At 38.5% G+C, this 11011-nt stretch overlaps 1 protein-coding gene across 1 annotated transcript; it reads right to left on the bottom strand.

Moving 5' to 3' along the window:
* Window positions 1–1053: 1053 nt before the first annotated feature.
* LYAR (Ly1 antibody reactive) lies at window positions 1054–11005 on the bottom strand. The gene is made up of 9 exons (XM_038136090.1): window positions 10900–11005; window positions 9949–10122; window positions 9526–9640; window positions 7480–7587; window positions 6012–6095; window positions 3579–3915; window positions 3206–3310; window positions 2248–2333; window positions 1054–1931 (listed from the first exon to the last, which is right to left on the bottom strand). The coding sequence occupies exons 2-9, from the start codon at window positions 10068–10070 to the stop codon at window positions 1797–1799; spliced, it is 1092 nt and encodes a 363-aa protein (XP_037992018.1). The 5' UTR covers window positions 10071–10122; window positions 10900–11005; the 3' UTR covers window positions 1054–1796.
* Between the last annotated feature and the right edge of the window lie 6 nt (window positions 11006–11011).

The following is an 11011-nucleotide window of genomic DNA, read 5'->3' as shown; positions in this document are numbered from 1 at the left end:
AGTATTCCCAGGAACACTGGGAATTCCCAGAAAGAAAAATATGCCTACAAAGCATATTGCTCCCCCTCTTTCTGCCAACAGAGCAGGAAAAGGTAATACTACTGCAGCAACATACACTGACTTTATACTATTATAACAGGGCTTACTTGCAACAGACTACCACTAATGACTATCAAATAGAGGCAAGCATTAGATTCATGTCTGCCAAATCATAAGGGAAAAAAACTGAACATCAGCTGGTGCTGCTTTACCCTTTACACAGAGGGGAAGAATAATTTACAGTATGTTTACTGCTCCACACAGGCACCACTAACCCAACCATGGCAATGCACAGGGGAGTACACTGTTTGAACCTTAAAGAATGATAACAGTTAAAGCAGGAAAGAAAATTACAAGGTCACATCCTACTCTGATACCTCATCTGCATGCAGTTGATTTGATATTCCTTATTCCCAACTTTCAACTGATCCATGGTGTTTGAACACTTAGCCTGCTGCTTTGCTTCATTCAGTGATCACTGCAGTAAACCCTGAGCATCAGACACCAGAACTCTGCAATGATAGGAGCCACGGTTCTGGTTATCTGTTAGACTGAATAAAAAGAACTGTTGCATAGCTTCAACAAAGAACTAACACTTGCTGAACAGATCTTAAATTCATTGTGTCCTTTCTTGCAACCTTTACAGTGAGACAAAGATGTACTCAGAAAAACTGAACCCAGTGTATCACAGTTAATTTTTAGTATTTATACCTTTAATATAGTCAATATGTCTATAAATTCAGATATTTTTACTATGGAGTTTTATATAAGTGTATCTGCTTGAATTCACTAAGCAATTTTTAAAGACACCATACGACTGAGTGCTTTATAATGCTGTTTTTAACATATTATATCATAATAGGAAACTTCCTACGTGGAAGTAATGTTGCAATTAAGTAAAAACCTACAAAACTTCAAGTAACTTTCCCCAGGCAGCTCTCTTTCTTATATATCTCTAACATTTCTAGCCTAGCTAAATTGTTTTGATGACAGCAATACAACAGCCTCCTCAAATGATGTATAATTTGTGGATTTATTATGCAATTATAAAGTGACAGGATTCATTATATTTAAGCTTATATTTTAAAGTAATCTATTTCATCAGTCAACTTTTAGTCCATGTAACCACTTCTATTGAAGTCAGTTGCATTACTAATCAAGACTTTCAGTAGCAATACATATGCAGGTAATTCAGTCTTTAGATTTTCACTGAATGTGCAATATTGCATACACAAATTTGACACTTTATGCATTTTATAACACAGAATCAACAGTTTATTAAAGGCTGCTTACACTATCCACAGTGCATAAAGTGGGTATCAGCCATACCATTTTGAATTTTAGCACAACAAAACATTTATTCCATAGTGGATTTTTGAATATGAAAATCCTATTTGCTCTGAAAATAGTTCCTGCAAAAAGCCACACAACCCAGGTCCTGAAAAACATTCATGCCTATAAATTATATTCATTACTGGAAGAATTTTAATACAGTAGGACAGCAATTACTTTAAATGCCCCTTAAAACTTGTACCAAAAAATATACATTTTCCATAAAATCAAAAAAATAAAATATCTGAAAATGTTCTGTGATAAATCTAGAAAAAGGGGAGGGATCCAGTATTAAAAGTTAAATTCTGCTTTCACATACACAATTTAAATTTATACCAATGCATAGTATTTGTACAGCTGACAGAAGAGTTTGAACTCCATCTGCAAGATTAAAATGCAACAGCTATGAAAAGTATGCAAACTGTTTATTTCACAAGTTTCACTTTGTCCTTTAGAACTCTAAATTTAGGATTGTTATTCACTTTCTTATTGAATATGGCTAGGATCTCCTCTTCTGTTTTGTGACGTTCACCAGCTACTGCATAATATTGAGCTATCACCTGCATAAAGACAGAGAAATGGTTTTTAGTTCTTGAAGATGATTCCATTGTAAGCAATAACACACTTGCATTACAGCATTAAAAGTGGCATGGAAGCTATTGTGCTATTATTCCTTTTCAGAACTAGCACTGAATTTCTTGTGTAATTCAGTAAGCAATAAAAAACCTGTCCTTCAGCTGACATTCTGTTAATTGATATTCCATTAAAAAATGTTGAACTTTTTTTGTTTATGCCATCCAGAATTTTCTGAGCTTCAGCATTACACAAATAAATTCAGAAGACCATAGGAGATTTAGAAAACATATTGTACAGTACCTTTTTTCTTAGTTTCTTAACTGAAATTTCATTGTCTGGAGCCTGTTTCAGAACTGCTTTGATGGTTCCCTTCCAGTTGAATTTACCTAGAAAATAATTAGGTGTACAACTTTGTTAGTAAAAGGAGGTAATCTGGGTCTTCTTCTCTACTAGTAACAGCCATCAATCTCCTAATTTTGGAATCAGTTTGGCTACCACAACAGTTGTTACCTTACTGACCCTACAACAGGAGGGTGTCTTAAGCATAAAAGTCATCCATTGTTCCTGAATATGAAATGGAATAGAGAAGAAGAATCAAAACAGTACTTGAACAATAGGGGTCAGAATTGTTTTTACTTTACTTCTGCACTTCAGCTATTAAGCAGGATCTCTTAAATAATGCAGGGATAGTTAAGATCCTGTCTCTTCACACTTAAATCCCAGGCAGTCAAATTAGACCATACCACCTTCAGAAGTCATTAATTGGTAGTTTCCAAATAAATGATCTGTATGTTCAAACACAGTCAGAGTATGACAGGTGATAAGCAGAAGTAGGTTTATCTAAGCATAAACTAAGGTCCAACGTATCTGAAGTCCAATTTATGATTCACTGAGCAAAAATGGGGATATGAGAGATACCAAGAGGTCTAAGAGTTGTTACCCTTTTTGTTGTGCTGTCTAACGTGCATGGCAGCAGGGAAGAGACCCACTGTGGTGAAACCTCAGTGTCCACTGGAATCAAGCATAGTCAAAGGCTGCCAGCACAGCACAAACAACAATTAGTGAAGTAATTCATTATCAGGTGTTAAGAGTAGCACAGGCTACTTTGGAACAGATGTGTATACTGAATGTGCACACATTCATGTATACTGAGGCACAATTTATTTCATGGCTTGCTACAGAAGCTGTGTTTGTATCATGCATTAGGGTCTTTTCCAGAGTAGTTTTGTAATAATCTAAACCATTCCTTTAAGAATACCTTTATCTGTTCCCACATTTTCTTCATTGTCATTGACGTTTTCTGTTTCCATGTCTTCTGAAATGCTTTCAGTTTTCATTCTCTTTGTTTTGGTATGAGGTTCCTCTAGAGATGGAAGTGGACAAAACATACACAAGAAAGATTTAAAACGAGAAGTTCTGACATGTCTGAAGTTTTTGTTCTTGTAACCTGAGTTTAGATTTGAAAGTGGTGTTCAGATTTTATAAAAGAAATGTGCAATCGTTGTGAAAAATAATCTAATTTGTATATCTAATGCACAACTTTAAAATTCTACTTAGATAGTTTTTTGAGCTTTGGAATTGAGAAAAAGCATCTTCAAAATAAACATGATTGTAAGTTGTATGATGAATACCTTCTACATGTTTATGTTTGCGTTTCTTTACATTTGTTTCCTCTTCTGTTTCACTGTGATTGCCGTTTCCATTTATTTCAAATTCATCCTCCACACTCTCTTTTCCTTTTTTAGACTTTTTACTCTTTTTTACTTCTTCCTGGTTTTCCAATTTCAGATCTTTTTTCTCCTTCTTTTTGTTCTTTTGTCTCTCTTCTTTTCGTTCCCTCTTACTCTTTTTTCTCTCAGTTTTTGCGTCTGTAATTCCATTTTCTTCTGCCTTTGTATTTTCCCCAGTTTCTGCAGGCTGCTGCTTTTCCTTCTGTTGTGGTTTGTCTTGTTCTTTTTCATTTGAAATCTTTTGTTGAAAGAAAGATAATTACAGTTTTCACATGTGCTTTTTGACATTGTAACTTCCCTCTACTAGATCACTGGTAACTGTTCAGAACACTGATACCCTGAAATCAATTAAATTGCTCACATAAGATGTCACCAGTTACCTGAGAAGCAGCACCAGTGCAATAATGTGCCTGATTCTTTTAACTTAACAGACTAAATGCTAATGAACATCACAGAAGAAATATTATATTACAATATATGTAATTCCTAGTTGAAGCAAGTATTGTGTTTTAAATTATTTGTTAAATGTAATTAAGGAAGTGACAGCTCTTTAATTTACACAAACAGAACACTACAGCAAGATGCAGAACTTATTCCCAAATACACAGCCCTTGAGTAGTAATCTCTTTTGCCATCCACTTCCCTGCCTTGGATGTGTCTAGGACAACAAACCATTATAATTGTTCTTTTTTCAACATATTTGATTTTCTTTTAATATTCCTGGGCTTAGAATTATTTTCTTGTAGAATAATTAATATATTAATGAAAATATTAATGTTCAGTTTAAACTTTAATAACTACAAGTGAATGACTGAAATGTTAGGGTAGCTATTTAGAAAGAGAATAGATCTTTATACAAGCCAATTTAATGTCACTGTAAGACACGAAATAACACGACGTGGACACGCTGCTGTTCTCAAGGTAAAAAGGGAAGTTTATTTTCTGACTCTATAACATTTATAGATTTTCAAAAGTGACAGTGGATTGGAGGGTGAAAGTGCTACCTCTCCAATGGACAAACTAATGGTTCAGCAAATTTCTTCTATAAAAGAATGCAAAAGAATAAGTTATTTACAGAAAGTGTGTGACAAAGTTCGTTACAAGAATGTAAACATCAGAAGGCTTAGAAAATCTTAAAAAATCAGGGCGACAATTTAACACCAACATATTTTTATAAAGAGTTATTTTAATTAAATTTGAATTCTACTTAAGAATTTCAGTTGAGTATATACACTTCAAGGTATCTCTTACCAATCATATCTATAAGGTCTTTTTAAGAATTTTTAAAAGTGAATTGAAATTCTGTGTTATATACTTTATTTAAATGCTAAGCTCTACGGACAGTGTAATTGTTTACATTTGTTTTATTTGTTTAAATACAAGGTTTTCAGATTGAAGGCCTTTTATAAATTAGTGTAAGTCAAGTCACTGCTTATGACTTTAGTGAAGTTGTATAAACGCAGTATTAATGCTCCAGCAAAACAGTACTTCAGTGCCCAGAATTTATGTTATGTTCCTATCCTTTAGTAAACGTGTTTCTTTCTTTCCTGGCTCTTATATTTAGATTCCTCAGAAAAACTGCAAATAAACTTAATTGGAATCAGATCAGAAATACAAAGCATCATCAACAGGGGATTAATGCCAAAGCTTTGCCTACACTCTTCCTTAAAAGAATTTGGGTGAAAGGGGGGAGAGCATCCTTACATCAGCTGAGAAATGAGCTTCTCCAACAGCTTTCAAGTAGAAGCAATAGATGCAAACAAACAACACCCTACCAAAACACACTAAGCCAGTAATGAAATACCAAAGAATTAGGCACTGGCAAAAGGTCAGAGTGAGTCCACAATTTGGACAAAGGAACGGGAGGAACTTGCGCCACAAACTGGAGGATTTCTCTCCCCACTAATGAAATAGGCAAACTATGTGCTTGTTAATTTCTCACTCCAATACAGAAAATTTTGAGACCAATATACTCTGAAAGATGTCTTATTCCATCTTATTGTGTGATAAAAGACTGGAACAAAGATAAAGGCAGTGCTTTTCCCCTTTTTTATGTACCACTAGCATAAATTAGCCTTCTGATTATCATGGCACAATCGTGCCACCATGTCCAAGTTTTCAATCACAACCTACTCAGTACGAACAACTACTTGAGTAACAGCTCTCTGTTCCACAAATTAACCATTTAGTCAAGAAATACTGCATCATAACATAATCTATTGGACTGTGAGAGACAATGTTTCCACTAACATCTACAGAGGGAGTCTGAAAGGTTTTCCTTCAAATATTTTGGAGCGCATTCCCATTTTATAATGTACCTCCAGGTGAACTTACGTTTCTGGTTGCTTCTGAGAAAACATCCCACACCTGATCTTGCAAATTGCTGTCATTAATTCTCAAACTGTTCTTGATCCAATTCTGTACATAGAAAAAACAATAATAACTGAAAACATGCTCTGGTTTTATTTCTTCATTACTATATAACTGGTTCTTGTTTTTTATTTTTCATTTAAGATTTGAATCACTGCTTTTGATAAGATCTGGTTAGAGGTTACTCCTATTAAATCTCTCAAGCCTCCTTGCTAAATTGTTTCACGTAATGTCTAGGAACTGTTAGGAGGCTACACCATATATCTCAATTGCTGCCCAAATGGTAAATATATACAAAAGATAATCCTGAAGCTTTTTGATACAAATGGCTATGTTAAGGTCCCACCAAATCTTCTGACTGTTCCCATGAGTTAAAACATTAATGATCTGATCTTATTTGTGTACTGGACATATGGTCACGCTCCTAAATGGATACCTTACTTTATTACAAGAAAGTATAATTTAAGCAAATAGTTCAATGCAAACATTTCAAAGTAGTTTGGGTTATTGCAGGTGTTCCTGGTGAAAATGAAAATATAGCAGTAAATTATGCTGTTCACACTATATGCAAGAGATGAACTTTTTGAAATGTGGAATTCAATATTAAATGTAATGTAAAGATTTTTGCATTGCAATAAGAACCCTAGGAAAGTTGCATTAGTAAATTGGAACAATGAACTGCAAAATTTTTTGATCTTCCACTGCAATGTATCTTACCAAAAAGAGAGGCTTCTGGAAAATACCATTTTTCCTCCTCAGAACATTAATCCTATAGGGAAATAGTCTAACCCTCAGCTTGCTACCAGCAATTTCACCACAGCTCTATTAAGTTCTATTTGAGTGCTTTGGAAGCAAGCCTGATCCTCTCTCAGCCTCACAATCTGAGGCAGAGAACAGAGGTGAGGGGAGGGAAAAAGGCCTGTTTGTGAGTAATTCTTCACTTTTAATGAAATTCTTTACACACAGTAAATTCCTCACATCTGTAATTTACTTTAGTGAAGCATGCAGAGCAGGAGATTCAATCAGAATACTGAGTAACAGGAAAACCCTCAAAACAAGACCTTGCTTTCAGGAAAAAACAAGACCAAAGAAATAAGAAATTTCTGAAAGTATGTATAAGAATTTGGGCATTCAATAGAAATATCAAATAGTAAAAAAGAAAATTGAAAACAGAGCAAACTTACATATGGAGATTAAGCTCAAAAGGTAAGTCTCTGGCTTACTAACTAATTCAACTGGTAGACCAAGAGTCCTTTCTAGCAAATAAACGTATTTTACAACCACTGTCTCTTTGAAATTCAGTTATTACACAATCTGTACAAATGCCCACATAAACAATTTGTCCCACCTTTGTTAAAAGAGTGGCATTCCCTAAAAAAGTCTATTTTTATGCTCACTGCACAGATTACTGCAAATCTCTATTAAAACATACCTGAAACTTTACTTTTTTTCTTGGAATGTTATCAAAGGCACGCATTTGCTCCAGAATGTTCCGCACTTTGGGGGTTATGTTTGGCTTCTTCATTACCTCATGAATTTTCTGAATGAAGAAAAACAGAATTAATCAGCAAAGCAGCATAAGGATCAAATGGTACATGTCAGGTGTGCAAGTCTGAAATACACTAGGGAGAAATCACCCAGCCCCTGCAGCTGGTATTGTCTGCTCATAGGAAATGCTCAAAACACATGAGAAAAACACTGACCTTTGGCTCTATCACAGCTCATTTAATGTGTCAAAATTACCTATATAAACATTTATACCTATGCAGTAAGCAGACATAAGCAGGACTGCTCACCAGTGCATTCTGATGAATAAGTTACAAACTGTAATAAAAACATTTCAAACTAAAGGAACTGTATCGCAGAAGGAATTCTTGCAGCATGAAAAAGACCTGCATTAAGGAAAGCAACTTTTTGGTTTTGGAGTTAATTATGAAAAACCAGGCTTACTTTTGATGCCACAGCTAACATGCATTTCTTTTGGCAGGAGTGCCAGCTTCAACAAGCATTTATCCCTACATGACAGCTCTGGATATTCCTGTGCTACGGGTGTCAGCATGAGAGAAGAGAGATTAGACCAGGGCCTCCTGGGAGTCCCTTGAACAGCACTGCTGCCTGTGAGGGGAAAAAGGGTCCAGGCTTCCCAATACTTAGAGAGTGCAGCCACTGGACACTGCAGAGCCTTCCTGTACTTCTGAAGATCTGGTGACTGAAAGGCTTTGTGAATATGTTAAGACTGTCAGAAAAAGGTGACTGCTAATCCTTCATCCTTCTACATAAGAATCATTTACTATTGAGGCAGGCTACCAATGTTCATAAGCACCAACACTCTCATCATGCTGCCTTTACAAATGTCCTCAAACAGTGTTCAATCTCAACAAGAGCACTCATCTCTGACTTTAATGGTATTCATAACATGCTTCAAGTATGCATGCAGCTTCGCACCTTCTTAGGATGTGTTCTACATGACAGAAATAACAATTCCGTGCATAAATGTGATCTAACTTACTACTAATGGGGTTTTAAATGTGTTTGAGGTCCTTCCAAAAACCTTTGAAGGAAACTCATAAGAGATTCTTGTGTAAGACAGAAAGAGCAGGAGATATTTCTATTCATGCTGGAGCTTCTCCTGTTCAACATATTTACAAAATACCTGACAAGAGGACAGAAAATTTTCCCAATGATATGAAGCTATTCAGGACGAGGACTATGAGGATTCCAGAAAGATCTTAAGAAAATGAGTGACTAGGTAATAAAAAGGTGAAATGCCTTCAACACAAATTCACTCAAAGCAAGAAGAAAAGGAAAAGCAATTCTAATTTCACATCTAAAATGGCAGGATTTAGTTGACCATTGGAACTTAGATACAATATCTCAGGGTTAAAATAGCCAATTCCATGAAAATGCCAGCACAATGATCAGCAGCAGGGTAAAAAAACTAAACAAAAAAAACAACATCCAAAAGCATATTAACTGACAAAAAGCACTTAGAAAGGAATAAAGGACACAGAAAACATAATTATGACACGTGATAAATCTATGGTTCTCTTATATCTTGAACAGCATTTCACAAGCATACAGTAGAGTGGGAAGATTTTAGAAGACCAAAGATATAATTTACATATGAAGAACAACTGAGCAGGGTAGGATTTTTTGAGCCTTGAACAAAGAATATGAGATGGGGAGGGATGCCTGACGAGGCCTACAAAAGCACAAATGGCATGAAAAGGATGGACAACTACCAATGTCTCTTTGTATGCAGTTGGAAATATTACAGTGAATCAAACCAGTAAAAGATAGATTTTAAACAAAAGACACATTTCTTACCAGGATAAACACAGACCTATCAAGGAAATGCCAGAAGACAGCTGGGGATATTGGTAAAAAGAGATCTCTGGCTTGAGCCAGTATAGGTTCTTTTCTGTCTTTTATAATTACAGACAATAGTTACTGCAGGTGTTTACAGTAAAAACCATACCTGAATCCACTCCTGCTGTTTAGCATCTCCTTTGCTAGCTTTGGCTTCAAAGCCTTTCCCACCATATTTCTGGTCTTCACTTACGCACTTGATGTGTTCCTTATAGTCATCACCCCTGAATGTAAGAGATTTTTAACCACAGGTCACTGAAATGCTTCACTCCTCAAACTATGCAACACTTAGCCAACCAACAAGCTGAAGTAATAGATTATTTAAATGAATGGATCATTTAAACCTTATTACTGTCAATGCTTAAATTACTAAAACGTGATGTGCTTGAAGTACATGCTTGTAAGACCACAGGCATTTCTGTCATGCCACAGCTTTCAGTGAAAATTTCTGACTTGCATCTCTTGCATTTGTGACAAGAGTGAGCAAGCGAGTCTGCAGAGTGAGCAAGGTTATTTCCCATTCTTTACATACCAGAAATCCTTGCCACAATCCATGCAAGACAGGCACTGACAGTTTCTGCAGATGTTCACATGCTTTTCAACCTGTGCTTTCTTCACGGCTTCTCCACACGCATTGCATGTGAAAACCACCATTTTGGCGAGTGGTCAGGAGCCTCTTCCTTCCCATAGAAGCACAACTCTAGGACTACAAGAAGATTATCTTAATTTACAGGCTGGAAGCAGCCCTTGGAAGGCCGAAGCGAAGCACACGAGTGCACTCACTGACAGACAGGGTGAGCAGCTCGGTGCGGCACGGGCGAGAGCTCGTCACCCTCCCTGAGCGCAGGGGAGATCAGCACCCCGGGAACCAGCAAACCCTGCATCCGCCACCCCAACGGGGAACCGGTAACCCCCGAACCCATCCCCCAAACCCGGGACCGCTAACCCCCGACCCCATCCCCCAAACCCGGCACCGCTAACCCCCGAACCCATCCCCTAAACCTGGGACCAGTAACCCCCGAATCCATCCCCCAAACCCGGAACCGCTAACCCCCGAACCCATCCCCCAAACCCGGGACCGATAACCCCCGAACCCATCCCCCAAACCCGGGACCGATAACCCCCAAACCCATCAACCGAACGGAGAAACCAGTACCCCTGCACCCACCACCCCAACCCCGGCACCGGTGACCCCCGTACCGCCCCCACGCCGATACGTGGCGCAGGCTGCGTTCCCGATCCCCCTCCTTTCCCCTGCGGGACCCCGCCGCTCCATCCCGCTCCCCGCAGCTGCAGACCCGTCTCGGCCGGGCCCCGCCGAGCGGTAGCGCTGAGGGGTGGCCGGGCCACACGGCTTGGGAAGCGCGGCGTGGCCGCCACCCGCGCTCCTGGGCGGCAGTCGGCTGCTGCCGTGCCGTGCCGTGCCGCCTCGCTCCCGGCCCGCTCCCGTTCCCGTTCCCGTTCCCGTTCCCGTTCCCCGCACCTCAGCCGCGGCCGCCACCGCCTCCCGCCGCCGCCCCGCGGGGCACGTGCCGCACCGGCCCCTCCGGCCTCGCCGCCCGCGCCTGCGCTGCCCCCGCCCCGCGCACCGGAAC

The sequence above is a fragment of the Motacilla alba genome, chromosome 4, assembly GCF_015832195.1.
Source record: "Motacilla alba alba isolate MOTALB_02 chromosome 4, Motacilla_alba_V1.0_pri, whole genome shotgun sequence".
Taxonomy (NCBI): Eukaryota; Metazoa; Chordata; class Aves; order Passeriformes; family Motacillidae; genus Motacilla; species Motacilla alba.
This window is presented reverse-complemented; position numbering and strand designations above follow the sequence as displayed.